This window comes from Copadichromis virginalis, linkage group LG19 (assembly GCF_057382275.1).
Source record: "Copadichromis virginalis isolate Kocher_CV1m ecotype Utaka linkage group LG19, C_Virginalis_male_GT1.1, whole genome shotgun sequence".
In the NCBI taxonomy this organism is placed as follows: Eukaryota; Metazoa; Chordata; class Actinopteri; order Cichliformes; family Cichlidae; genus Copadichromis; species Copadichromis virginalis.
The window spans coordinates 10,549,033-10,564,155 of NC_140636.1; the positions used below are offsets into that span (position 1 = coordinate 10,549,033).

Here is a 15,123-nt window from a genome sequence, read left to right on the forward strand (position 1 = left end):
TGACACACTTTCAGGACAAAAGCCGCATTTTGAAAATAGTTTCCTTCAAGACATGCTCCCCCAGCTCATTAGCTACAAGTATATAAACAATGACTAAATAAACTGGGATTCATTGAGCGTGCCAATGATTTCCCAGAATTGTTCAAAGCTGCTGGAGACACGGAAGAGCAATTCCTCTCTGGGTCGGGAAACCAGTGGATGATTATTGTTAATACTCCCTTGATGAACGGCTCATTAAATATAATCTTTAAAGCCATGTAACCTCGGACTTCACAGGATTTCTTAAAAGACTTCCTCAAAGATCCATGGGTTTCATGCAAGATAATTTCTTAGACATATCAGATTTAGATGATTCCTTATATGATTCAATAAATAAACCTCTAAGAAGGAGAGTTGTAGATTTACACAAGCTGGGAAGATCTTTTAGAACCATTTCTGAACTATTAATGGCTAACTTCCCTCCATGCTACCTTGATCATAGCCTCTCCTCCTCCATGGTTTTGGTGGAGATAGTTGCTGTAGGGTTTGTCTATAATGCTGCATTACCTATCAAGCTATAGTGTTCACTTGTAACCTGCAGTTATCATTCTTATGATTTTTATAATTAACACATGTTGATACTTATTATAGACATTAACTGTAACTCCATTCCCTGTCTGTTGCCAGTACTATTGCTGTTTTTTCCACATACTATAAACCCTACAGTCAGTTTACATGTGGATCATCTACTAAACAGAGTAAACAGTAAAAACAAATTGAGCTGGTTTTTGCACATTTATTAAAAAAACTCAACTTACATCTATTTATGTACATGAGACATGTATAATTCTCTGTAATACAATATAGCATAAAATACAACTTATGAAAAAACTAGACTTTAATATCATTGTAGTTTTTAAACAAAACGACATATAATAGAACGACACTGACCTGTTTGTAAGTGTGTAAAAACAGACTCTTGCATACTTATTCACAGTTTCTATGAAATGCACAAAAATTGCCAGCATGAATGTAAAATCTAGCTTATGTATACAATAACATACAGTGACTACAGCAAGCATTCACCATCACAGAGTCTGCGTATAATCGGGATTTCAGTCTAAGTAGCATCTGAAGGTTTTTCCCTGGCATTCACTCTGTATGTCTTTACAGAGATAGACTGTAACACAATATAATACACGATAATATTGCTGCTGTGCAACCAAACTCTCAGTCAGTGATACTCTAAGAAGCAAATGTGCGGCTCATCTCACTTAAACTTTGGAGAAAAACTTCCGGGTTCCAGGATCAGCACGGCTCTCTTTCAGTGTGTCTGACAGAGTGGTTTTGACGATTTTCCTGTCGGCTTTGGAGATGTTTGTCTTGAGTTTGAGCAGAGCCGAAACATGTTTTTCACTGTTGGTGACAGAAAGAAGAAAGGGTTTTAAAAAAGTGACGTAAAGTCAGAGACTGTGAAAAAGGATTGTCATGTGAAAGCTGCCACATTTGATATAGAAAAAAAATATATAAAGAAATTGAGCTTTTTTTTTTAGCTAAATAGAATCTGCAATGTTTTATTTCACTTTCAACATAAGAATAACAGCAGAAGTTCTAACTTCACTGATCCCGTCTAAACTTGTGTTTCATTGCCATGTTATGTCTTTTTCTGTCTGCCCCTGACACACATCCTTCCTGCAAACACTGAAAGCTGTCAGTAACACATCACCATCATCTAAACTGCTGAGAAGAGGGGAGATGGAAAATGTGACTCAGTCCACCTCTGTTGGAAATGTGACAATAGGTGGAACTCCTACTGCTGAAATGGATCCGTGCCTGAAATGCATGTGATTCTCCATGTGATGGCAAAACCCATGGTCACACTCTACAGTTGGTAACTCTCGTGTATTTTTATTTCTTCATTTGAACACAATAACACACTTTAGTTTCCAATAAGTTTATTGATTGGTTTAAGCACATTCGTTCAATTTGTAAGCGCACATTTAGTTTACTTATTGTGACATGGGACCCTGTAACACACACACACAGTCTCGAAAGTGAAAGGAACAGTTCTTTGTTTATGCACACACTCCTCACTCTGTGTCACACACACACGTCTCATGTCAGCTCTCACTGCCAAACAGAACACACAGTTATTGAAACAGTCAGGCACACCTGTTCTTCCCGCCTGCGCACCGCCCTGCGAGCTCACTGTGTCACTCCTCCGCTGCAGCAGGCCAGAAACCACACCTCCCCCACACACCCCCACCGCCCGACTGAGGCCAGCCGAACGTACACCCCCGCGAGCAGGAGAGGAAATCGGCCACAACCACCAAAAGTTAGGTGTGAACAGCAGCGGCTCCCCACAGAGAGCCTGTTTTAGCTGCACAAACGCCACCTGGCACTGGACCAGATCGGGGGCACCTTTCCTGGTGAGATCGGTCAAGCGGCTGGCCAGGTCCGCGAACCTAGGCACAAACCGGCAGTAGTAGCCTGCCAGCCCCAGGAGACGTCCCACCTCCTTTTTGGTCTTCCGGCGCAGACAGGATGCAATCGCTGCTGTTTCCTCCACCTGCGGACGCACCTGCCCGTGACAGACTCCCCAACCTGTGCAGTTTTGCTCTCAGGTCCAGCACGTACTGAATCTCATTTTTCACGGGGCTCGACCCTTTCTCCCAGTTTTCTTTAATCAGGTCGAGCACCTTCTATGGCTGTCTGCTCTACAGCAACTCAAAGGAGAAAATCCTGTGGAGGTCTGGGGTACCTCCCTCACTGCAAACAGAGGGTCTAACCAGCGATCCCAATTGCGTTCATCCTCATGTATGAACTTATGAATCATGGACTTTAAAGTCTTGTTCAGCCGCTCCACCAGCCTGTCAGTCTGAAGGAGGTAGACACTGGTCTGAACAGATTTAATGCCCAGTAATTTTTATAGCTCCTTTAGTGTGCGAGACATGAACGCCGTGCCCTGGGTGGTCAGTATTTCTTTTGGAATACCGACCTGGGAGATGACCTTAAACAGGGCTTGCGCACACTTTTCTGCCTCCTCCCCCCAGAGTCAGTGTTAGATGACCCCACGTCTCATCCCCGCATACTGCCCCAGCAAGCTATGTAACCCTGGCCAATTAGTTGGTGTCCAAAATTAGGGGATGCAACAGGCGCTGACCAACTGCCGCCTTTACCCCTTGCGTTTTGCCCTTGTATTGTAGCAGAAGCGGCACCACAGGATACTTGTGTCCCCATACACACATTTCACCTCCACCCATTCTGCTTCCAACGCCCCAGGCTGAACCAAGCTTTGGTGGACCAGGATCTGCGTCCAGCCCGAGTCCACCTTCTTGACACCTTACCGGAATGTGCTACGTACCTCCGGGACCAGGGGCGGGTGCTGTAGCCCCGGCGACGCTGGACGCGGAACACCCGTCCCAACTCATTGGACATTCCCGCAGTAGGTGCCCCGGCCACACACACTTCCAGGACTCTGTGCGGCTCCCCGTGGCTCAGAAGCGCGGCCCCGTGGCCGTCGGGCAATTCTGGGCCACCGGCCTAAAGCAGCGCTGTGAAGGGGTTTGTGGGACCCCACACGCCGGCGCCTAAACTCAGCGTTTGATGAGCTCCGCCGTGTAGCCTCCGGTCTGGTGGCAGGTGATGGAAGCGGACCCAGTGGGCAGTGGCCTCGGCCAGCCCCTCAAAAAACACTGCTCGAGGACCACGAAGTTCAGCACACACGCCTCCTCCAGTGATGGCCCTGAACGTAGCCCCGGACTAGGGCTGGGTATCGTCACTGATTTCTAGAATCGATTCAATTCCGATTCACAAGGTCCCGAATCGATTCGATTCGATTCAATTCAATTCGATTTGAATCTGAGAAATTTTGACAGTCAGAAATATTATAATTCAGATCAGTACATTTACATATTTTTGTATCTATAAAAAGGAAGCTGACACACGCAAGACTTTATCAAAGGTGTGAGCGTCACAGCAGATGCCTTTGTGTCAAAGTAGCTGAAGATAAAACACAGAAAAACATGAAGGCGAGTTTCCTGGCCTGGGATTTTATAAAAATATTCTGCAGTACATCAAAAACGAAAGAAAACCATTAATCAACACATGAACATTACCTCTGGAGTTACAGCGGTTTTATTAGAGACACGACTAAGCGTTTTGCATTTTGCATCATTTTAAAAAGTTTACATTTGTTCAGTATTGAACAGCAGAAATTAGGTTTTCTTTCCGGAAGAATGTAAAAGGGAAAAAAAACGTCGGCCGACAGCGCTGTAAACAACGGTAGAGTTGTGCGTAACAAGCAAGCGAATAATGAAGAAAACAGATTTTTAGACGGGAAACTGTTGTTGAAGAGAGGGAGGGGGGGAGGGGGGGGAGAGCTGTGCATCGTGGTGGAAGCAAAACAGTAAAAGTCAGAGTGAATTCATGACGATGTTTATGTGAAGCGTAGTTTGGATCTTCTTTTGCTGCTGGTTCAGTCAATATTGTTCGGAGAGACATCAAACTAACAGCTTTAGAATCAGCGCATGAAGGGCGTGAACACAAAGCGCCGACCCGCCGAAACATCAGAATCAGCGAGCTGTCAGCTTTCAGCCCCGACTGTGAGAAGGGCGACATCTAACTGATTCTGATGTTGCGCTGTGTGTTTAAGTCTTTGTGCAGAATCCATGTTCCTGCTCTCATTTACTGTCTTAGCTGTTTGGTGGTTCTTGAAATTTTGTGAGATTTCACCAGAGATTCTGGCATTTCGGGCAAAATAAATTTATATTAAAAAATTGATTCAGGATTTTAATGAATCGATTTTACGTTATCCAAGCCAGAATCGATTTTAATCGATAAATCGATTATAAAAACCCACCCCTACCCCAGACCTTTGCTAAACTGAAGACCAGAACAAGACAGTTTGGTTTCTGGTGCCACATTTGGAAAAAACTCTCCTTTTAACTCTAATTAACAAGAATTATTGACTTCATCTACTCACAGCTGCTGCTGCTTCTCTCATGCCAGCATGTTTTATTTACTTCTCTGTTTCAGTGCACTATCAGTGAAACTGGTAATGTAAAATAGAAAGGCAGCACATCTACTTTCAGCTCATGTTAGTTCCCATGAATGTAGCTCATCCTGCTCACAAGATATATCTGATACCAATTAAGATGTTTTGCTCAGTCTGCTTCCTGTTTACCTGAGGTCGGGATAAGCAGATCCCAGTGAAACGATTTGCATCTGTATGGCAGGAATATCTTGGAGTTTTAGCACTTCTGCAATCTTGGTCAGGATTTCCTTTAACCAGTCTTGTTTGGATCCCTGTGAAGACAAATCAGCGACGTCAGTTTAGTCTGCAAGTTTCCCCAAACTGTAATCAGCATAGCTGCTGTTTTTGGAAATAATGATGTTTTTTCTTCTGGAGTAATTGCACTGGAATTTTAAGCTAGCTGGGCAGTAAATGTGAATTTTAAATTCTTTCAGTTACACAGGCTGAAAATTTGCTCCAGTCCTGTACTGCAATGGCAAAGGATTCATTTTAGCTTATTATAATCCCTGTATCATAATAGTGACCCCCTCCCACTCCTTGTCCTCTCATCATTCCAGATCCAATATCTATTGAGAAATGTCTTTTTTCTATTTCTTACTGATTTTTCTTTTTATTCACTTGATTTTAAAAGTATAACCAAAGTAAGAGGGTAAATTTCAAAACTTAAATACAGCCCGTCAACGGTTCTTTTAGTGTAGTTAGTTGAATTTGTGACTAAGGTTGTTCGCCTCATTCCGCTTCCTTGGTACCACCAACACCCAGGTCCTCAAGTGGGAGCCCACCATCACCTCCGTCATAAGGCCCAGCAGAGGATGTACTTGCTGAGGCAGCTGAAGAAATTCAACCTGCCAACAACACTGCAATCATTGAGTCCATCCTCATCTCCTCCATTACCGTGTGGTATGATGGAGCCACCATCAGGGACAAACAGACTGCAGCGTGTTGTGTGCTCTGCTGAGATGGTGATTGGCTGCAGACTCCCATCTCTGCAGCACCTGTACACCTCCAGGACACTGGGGCGTGCAACTCGGATCACAGCTGACCCTTCTCATCCTGGACACAGCTTGTTCAACCTGCTCCCCTCAGGCAGAAGAACAGTTTCTTCCCCTCTGCTGTTGGACTCATGAACAATAACCATATGACTGTTCCCACCACAAACACATGACACTATACTGTGTTCTGTGCATCTGTTCCATTTTTGCACTGATCATCACCTGCATACATGTATATATCAATCTGCTTAGCACTTTTAATTTAAATTTTTATGTTTATTTAAGCGTTTGTCTCACAGTATGTTTTGCAATAAGTACCACAGCAATTTCCTAATGTTGTAAACCTGCTCAACATTTGACAATAAAACCCTTTCTGATTCTGATTCACCCTGTCAAACAATGTTTTGCTGATCAGTGTTTGTGCTTGATTGATTTAATTTGTGTCTCAGTTAAAGTGTGCATTAAAGATCAAGTCTCACCATTCTGGCAAACAGCTCGTGCAGTTTCTCTCCATTTTCTTGCACAGTCTCGTAAGCCTTCTGCTGCTGATTGCTGTCCTTCAGTTTGACCTCTCCTTTCAGGAGACTCTGGACATATTCCACTGTCATTTCCTGGTAAAGCCGACCAATCAGCTCCTGAATTTAAACCAAGTATTTAAGTAGTCAGAGCGCATCATAATCCTTTTACTAAAAAGGTGGCAATAAAGGCAATAATGGCCATTCAATCCATTATAAAGTTTCCTCCTTTTACCTGGTAAGAGGACTGACTCGAACCCTGAAGTTCTTGAAGCTCGTCTTCAGTGCTGTTCAGCAGCTTCTCAAACGTGTTCTTCTTCGGCCAGTCACTGGTTCCCACCTTCTGGTAGTGTGGCTGTGTGAGGAACAAATAACACAGTTTTTTAAAATCTTTGATTAAAACATGTTAGGATTTAATCCTGAGGATTATTCTGCAGTTGTAAAGAACTTACTTTGAGGATCTTGTGCACAGGCGTTAATAAATAAGTGTGGGCAGACTGTTTCATCTCAGTCAGGACCTGCAAACAGTTTTCCCGCACATTCTCTGGGAACAGATCGTGCTTCTCAAAGAAGTCCCTTTAGACAGACCACACAGGACACATTAGCTCACAGTGAAGTATTCTCCTTTTATGATGAAGTTAAAATCTGAATTTCCATCTAACTGGATCAGAAACATACCTGAACTGTTCGACACAGCTGAGGTTTGCCTTTATGAAAGCTTTGCTGTGCCGTTTGTTCTGCCTTATGATGTCTTCATGAAACTCTTTATACCTGCAGAAGATTAAGAACAGCTTTCACTTTTATTATCTTGTTATTACCAAACGTAAAACTAAAATGTATTTTCAAATTACAATATTTAAAAGACAGCCTTGTGAAGCCTTGTTACCTCTGCATGAAGTCTGTCAGGTTGGATGTTATTTCCTGGGCCTTGTGTCGGTCTCTTACAGTTATATGTGCTGATGTCACGATGCCGTTGATAAACTGAAGACAAATGGATTGACAAATCAGTGGCAGTTTTAAGTTCTCAAAGCACTTTACACAGCAATGCACTTCCATCATTTTCAGATCCAGTTAAACACCAGGAACCAAACCCAGTGCTTTACAATGTTAGTGACAAACCCAAGTGATTAAACTACAGAACCATGGGAGGGTTTGAAACTGTGACTCTGATCCGACAGTAAATACGTTTCTATAAATGACCCAAACAAAAACTATTGTCTTCCTTGTTTGTTAATCTTTTTCTCAAAGTTTCTCAAAGTCTTTTTCAGTTTGGTTAATATGTGCAGCAGGCTGGAAAATATTTGTCGGCACTTCTTAAGTGTTCTACAGTGAATAACAGAGGAAATGTGATGTCAAAACAATGTTACGTCAATATTTAACCACAACATAGCAATTTATTCAAAGCCTCTCATCATGGTCAACAATTAGAAGTCAACAAATGCAGGACTCACTATAAGGATCCTTGAAGTTGGCCACCACAAGTGACACCTTTCACATTGTATTAATACATTTTCATAAAAGCGTCGATTTCAGCCTTTTTAATAACAAGTTTATGCAGCAACTGTACCTGGATGACATCATAGGCCACAGGACTGGCGTAGCAACCATCATCTCTTGTCGGCTCCTTTCCTTGATCCCACTCTTTCTTTGCTTCATCCAATACTCGGCCAATATAAATCATCAGGTCGCTCTAAACACACAACAACACACAGCTGCCAGTTTTAAACCGCTTTCATGTGTAAAGATTTAATTACTGACAGTAATAATTACATCTACAATATTATGTCTAAAAAATATCCGTTAAAACCAACAACTCTTTGATGCTGCATTTACACATCTCACTTTAAGCCCTGCAATGACCATACTGATTAACTGGATACACGCCTCAGATACACTGTGTTACCTGTTGTTTGCTGAGGTACTGCTCCTCCAGAGGTTTCAGTAACTCGTCAGGAAGCAGGTTTCCCAGCGCTTCAGTATTGATATTACTGGCCAGCTCAGGTTTTTCAAGGATTCTGGTACACAGAGCAGATAACACATGAGTTTCTATAAACAACCCAAGTTGTGTTTAGTCTACAAAAATGGCATTTTATTTAGCACATTAAGAAAACAAGAAATTAGCTGTTACATTTGTATTATTATTCACTATCTGTAATTGCTCAGGTATTTATTCTTCTAAAAACAATGAAGGACCTCACACTGACAGACATCCTCATGTTTAGGCACAGAAAGATGCTGCTTCAAACAATAATTGAACTGGTGGCTTACTCTGGATAAAACTCCTTCACCCATCGCAGGAGGAAGCTGCAGTCCTTGTCATCCAGAACAAAGTCTGCAATCTGTTTGAGTCTTGCGCTGAAAGTTTGATGGTACTGTCTTGCATAAAAGTTACAGATGTCCATCTCTGGTGGGTAGCAGTTCTTCACAACCTCCACCACCCACTCCATGTCCTTCTTCACCTGTTTGCCCATGGACTGGATGTCTGCCTGGATCGAGGACTGGTTCACCTGATCACCAATGAGGCTCGATGGGTTCTCCAAACGACTATACACTAATTCATGAAGCACTTTGTCATGGTGCTCCTTCCACTTCTTGGGCCTCCAGGCTGGTGGCATCCGGCATATTTGTCCCCACAGCTGGTCCTGCTCTTCCTCAAGCTTGATGGCTTTCACTGCTGATATCAAAGCAAACACCTCTTCCTCAGTGCTGAGAGAAAGACTCTGCTGCACGGTCTGCTCTAAACGCTTTTCAAGGGCTTCATAGTCTGCAGCAAGCTTTTTTACTGCTTCCTCGTGAGCTTTGAGTGCATCAGCCTCTGTTTTCTCTCCAAACAGATGTTTCTCCCTGTCTATCAACAGTTGAGCGGTTTCGAACAGGTTTTGTCCTTCAAGGCATTCCTCAAAAGTAGGAGTCACTGGTGGACAAAAACAAAGATAAATAATCTTCAAACAGTTCATATTTCTCCTAAAATAAGGTATTTAACATTTCTGGAAGAAATGGAGAACCTTATTTCTGTAACAGAGGTGTTTTTCACACATCAGCACTATTTTCCACAAAATTTTGTGGAACAACCGTAACATCAATTTCCTTTCTTTTTTTAATATGTCACACAAAACATAATTTAGTTGAGATACAGAGGGTTAACAGGAAATAGCTAATAACAGCTGGATGTATGTCACCTACCAACTGGCCGCTCTTCTTCAGTAGGTGATTGGTGTCCATCAGTAGTGGAAGGACCGTTGTCGCTGGGTTGACCTGTGGGGCTTCGCCAGAACTTTTTAAACCATTTTCCTCCAGCTCTTAAAGTTTGTTCAGGGGAACTGTTGGACGTGCCTGTTGTGGATGAATCCGACTGTGTCCGCATTCTTCTCCAGGTTGTAAAACGTGACCAACAGGCCAAGAAAGGTGCTGAGGAATCTGCAATTTAAAAAAAAACTGTTTTAATATACATTTTTTTAATATGATTGGCATAAACGAAACATTTTAGCCTTGTGTATAGCATGACCGTGAAATTAAAAATAGATTAAACCATAAATCTGCAATATGTACATTGTCATAATACATAATAATCAATAAATAAATACATTGAATTGCTTTGAATTCCAATAAGATTACATAAAGAACAAGTGAAACTGTCATGTTTCATGCAGGAAGGAAGATGAAAAAACACTTTTTACAGAACAACACATTTAAAAATGAGACATAAACAACATCAGCCCTAACACAACAAAGAAAACTACTGACATCATCCAATCGAATTACAACAATACACCAAAGTAAGTCTGTAAAAAGTATTTTTGTGGCCAAACAAACTATCCACATGATATATATCTATAAAGAACATAAAACATCTTTCAGATTCTACGTCACAGTCACTGCTTTGAAAGTAACTGCAGCTGCTGTGAGCTTTTATGCCTAACGAGACAAGCTCCTCCTGCTCAGACGATGTAGGGAAATTTCAGAGAGACCCACAGAGCCACGCATGCAATCCCTCCCCTTCCAAAGCGCGCGCGCACACGCACACACACACACACACACACACACACTTAACCAGATTGTTTGCAGGTCAGAAAGTCTCGGTGCGTAGTATGCTTTGGATGGCACTGACAAATAAAGACTTTTGCTTTTGTTTGGTGACTCAGTGAAACATCGAGCTGACTGTTATGACAGACAAACATAAAAGCAAATGAAATAAAATGTTTGAAAACAAATCTGAACAAGTACTAAAATGATTTTTCTTTCTGCCAAATGATGTATCCTTGCAATTTTCTGTTGTTACAGCAGCATTCAGGACCAGAATAACACACTAATGCAGTCACAAAAGTAAATGATGCTTTAACTTGGTTTGGGTATCAGTTAATTATTAAAGGTTCATTTGTACATGTGAACAGACTCTTTAGATCTGTTATTTTGTTTTAATACAGAAAAAGTCCAGTATGACTTACTTACTTATTTTGGTTTCATATTGTTCTTTCTGGTGTTTACATTGCATCTTTTAAACAACTGACATCCACTTTGACCTTTCTGCTGCTGTGTGGATACACACTGCAGGTATATCTTTTACTAAGTCAAACAAACATTTATCCAGGCCTGAGTTACAGAGGGCTGCAGTCTACACAGAGACACCCAGATCTCTCTCTCCCTAGCTCTTCCAGTATAGGGCACTGAGCTGTTCCTGGGTCATCCAGGAGAATCTCTCCAGTGTAGGGGTGTGCCTGAGAGCCTTATCCCAGCTGGATATGCTTGAAAGCTCTCACCTAGGAGGCTCCCTAGTCACATATCCACACCAGTGGCTGCTTTCCATGTGGAGGAGCAGCAGTTCTGAGATTCTCACCCCATCTCTAAGTGAAAGTCCCCCTACCCTCTTAGAAAGGTTATTTCCAGCATTTGTATCCACAGTCTCATGTTTTTGGTCCCTACCAAGAGCTCTTGGCCATTAGTGAGTGTAGGAACATAGACCAGCTAAATGTCACCATTTAATTTAAGACAAAAAATACAAAAAAAACCCCACCCACATTATCTGTAAAAAAGGTGCTTGCTCAGGTAGTCCAGCAGGTCGTTTACCAGTTGGAAGGTCTGCGGATTGATCCCTGGCTCCTCCAAACTGTGTGTGGAAGTATCCTTGGGCAAGATACTGAACCCTGAGTTAATCCTGATGCATTCATCAAAGTGTTAGTGTGTTCATGACTGAGACTTTGGCATCAAACACCATTTCTGCAATTTGTATGAGTCCTACAGTCCTGTCAAAAGGACACAGTGGACTTCTATGTTGATGCCACATTAGTGGCGGTTGGGCAAACAGAGTACACAGACTTTCTGTTCAAATTAAAAGGAACAACAGCTTGGTCAGGCAGAAAGGATTTTACTCAACATTGTGGAAGAGGTGCCAGGAGATGAGTTGGAGCAAGGCAGGATCAGAGCGCTCTGAAGGCTTTAAGTATTATGATGTCTAGATGGAGAAATGACAACAACACATACACGCACAAACCCCTGCGTAGGCTCCTCTAAACCCTTTAGCTCCTTGCTCTGTTGCGCTATATAAACACCAGTCCATTTAAGATGCCTTTCTTTCTTGATCCTGATCTGGGAGATGTAATTATTGGACTAACAAAAAGAAAACGACAAGCACACACTCGTACACTTTGGGAGGAAATCCACGCAGGTGCAGGAAGAACATGCAAACGCTCCACATGAAGGCCCCGCTTGTTGCTGTAGAGCGCTAACCACTAAAGTGAGGCACAAAAGGTCAAAACCAGTTTTGTTTTCTTGCTCTGGCGTTTTTTCAGATCTAAGGCAATTGTTCTTCCCCTTCAAGACCCTCTATGATTTCATACAAAATTGCAACAGCAATTGAGAAACATTCAAAGTGTCTCTTTTGCAATTTAAATGACTTCAACTGATTTTTATAGTAACATTTTTGTCAGTTAAAAGTGTCAGCCACATTCGACCTGTGTGGTTTTTACTGCCTACAACTTAAATTTCCTGCTGTGATGCAGTAACAGTTTTTCTTACCCTTCACTCTGCAGGATCTGCAGGATCTGCGGGGGAAGCAGCGGGGAAATGTCGAACACATTTTCCTTAATGCAGCAACTAACAGTCGTGTCTCAGCAGCAGTGATGGGAATAACGGCGTTACAAGTAACGGCGTTACTTTTTTCACTAATGAGTAATCTGGGTTACCGTCACTAACAAGAAAATGCAGTGCGGTCGCGTTACTATTTTTCAACAAGCAGACGGTCAAAGCTGTCTTCAGCTTACCGCATCTTATATCAGTTCCATGTAAGTAGCTGTCTACGTAAGTAATCTGGGCACAACAGCTTTAAGCAGCTAGGCGCGCTCCCGCAGACGGTTATCACTTTCTGGCAGACATCACTTTTTGGCACAACACCTGGAGTTAATGGGGCAAAACAATCACATGAGTGCTGCTGTTTGACTGAGGAAGAATAAAGTAGTCGTGTTAAGCCAATCACATGACCACTTCAAGACAAAGCAACAAGGTAATATTTACCAGTTTTTAAATTGTGTTAATAGGCCACGTAAAACCAGAGTCATGATAAACAATATACACGCGCCGTTTTTTCCTGAATACTTTCATCACTTTTAGCAAGCTAGCAAGCACTCTCTGCTTATGAGCAAAAAATTAAAAAACAAACAAACCAAAAAACAGCCGGTTCCTGTTGGTGGAAAAATGCACCATGTCGACCAATCAAAAAATGATATGGCAATATGACATTTGGTTGTTTAGGGAAGTTTTAGGAGTGACGGCGAGAGAGAGAGAGAGAGAGAGAGAGAGAGAGAGAGAGAGAGAGAGAGAGAGAGAGTGAGTGAGTGAGAGAGAGAGCGAGAGAGAGAGACAGCAGAAAAAAGAGAGAGAGCGAGTTTTAAGATGTGAGAGATTTGTGACGTTTAGCGTGTTTGGAGTGTGTAGTTAATGTGTTGTCTTGTGTAGTTAGTGTGTAGTGTTGTGGATAGTTTTGTGTTGTGTGTCAGAACAATGAGGCGACTGCTGTCTCCAGGTAGAAACAGGAGTGATACACCTGCTCCTGTCAGACCTGCAGGTATCAGGCTGTGATGTTCTTCTTTACAGTGGACAGAAATTATTGTTTGGAGTGGCACAAATAATTTGTGTGGCATCTTATTGAATGCAGCTGATTGTTATATAAATAGTTTGAAGTGGTTAATTTAAAAGGGGTAAAAGGTAAATGGCTGCAAACAGCTTTGGTGTTTGCAAAAAGTGTGCATAGGATTTTAAAATTGACCATTTATATTGCATTTAAAGTTATGAAATATGATTCATTAACCATGTTTGTGGTTGTTACATTAAAAATATAACTTTCTACTCAGATTTTATGGTTTTTGTTTCATTTTAGATCAATTGTGTTAATACAGTATGTCAAAATGAAAACATGACTGTAAATTCAGACATGTGAGGTTGTGCTGAAAAGGATGATACCAAACAAGGCAAAGTAAACAGTATTTAAAGGTGAAATGTAGAGGAAATATCAAAAGTAGTTAAAAATTGCCAATTACACCCTGGACCCCAGAGGGTTAAACATTTTTTTTTAAACTAACGCAATAGTTACTTTTCAAGTAATTAATTACTTTTAGAATATTCTAACTCGGTTACCAACTCAGTTACTTTTTTTGAAGTACCTAGTAACTATAACTAGAAAAATTTGCATTTCCTGCGAAAATGCAGTGTGGATGCTTTAAAGCTGAAGCTGTCTGCAAAAACTAGCTGAAAAAGCTGAAAAGTTGCAGAAATTGTAAAAACTTTGCAGAAGCAAAGGAACTTTGCTAAAATGGAATAACTTAGCAGAACTGCAATATCTTAGAGGAAACATAATACTTGGCAGAAATACAATAGCATACCAGAACTTAGCAGAAATATTGTAACTTACCAGAAACATGATAACTTCTCAAAAATACAAGAATTTAGGAGAAATAGTATAAGATAACAGAAAGAATGTATTTAGCCAAAAATACTTAAGCATTACAGAAACACTATGATTTAGAAAAATAGTACAACATAGCAGAAATACTGTGATTTACCAGAGACACTGTGATGAACTATGAATATTGTAATTTTAAATCAATACTATGTTTCAGCACAAATACTATAATTTGACAGAAATACTATAATTTGGCAGAAATACCATGTTTCAGCACAAATACTCTGGTTTAGCACAAATATTATAACATAGCAGAAATACAATTATATAGCAGAAATGCTATATTTAGAAAGAAAAATATAATATAGTAGAAATAGTATGATTTAGCAGAAATACTACAATATAGCATAATAACAATGATTTAGAACAAATACTATGATTGAACAGAATAGTAATAACTTAAGTGAAAATACTGGAAAATGTAAGATGACAAGCTGAAAAAAAAAAAAAAACGGAACATGGTTAAGTTCCCTCAAAACTAATTGTTATTCACCTGTGAAAAAAAAAAATAAAGAAATAAAAATAAATTTAAAAAACAAGAAGGAACAGCCAACAGATACACACAAAATCAAATATGTATACACAAATGCACAGAGAGAGAGACACACGGAGTATGGGCAGAAATCTGTGCCATCAGAAACTGAATTTGAA

General features: G+C 41.0%; 1 protein-coding gene across 1 annotated transcript; it reads right to left on the minus strand.

The window, feature by feature from the left end:
* Positions 1–761: 761 nt before the first annotated feature.
* LOC146685555 (tumor necrosis factor alpha-induced protein 2-like) lies at positions 762–12,795 on the minus strand. The gene is made up of 12 exons (XM_085440541.1): positions 12,534–12,795; positions 9,705–9,938; positions 8,790–9,435; positions 8,425–8,536; positions 8,089–8,211; positions 7,408–7,502; positions 7,200–7,292; positions 6,974–7,097; positions 6,757–6,876; positions 6,486–6,641; positions 5,165–5,286; positions 762–1,395 (listed from the first exon to the last, which is right to left on the minus strand). Exons 1-12 carry the CDS (start codon positions 12,592–12,594, stop codon positions 1,254–1,256), a joined length of 2,028 nt encoding a protein of 675 aa, XP_085296667.1. The 5' UTR covers positions 12,595–12,795; the 3' UTR covers positions 762–1,253.
* Between the last annotated feature and the right edge of the window lie 2,328 nt (positions 12,796–15,123).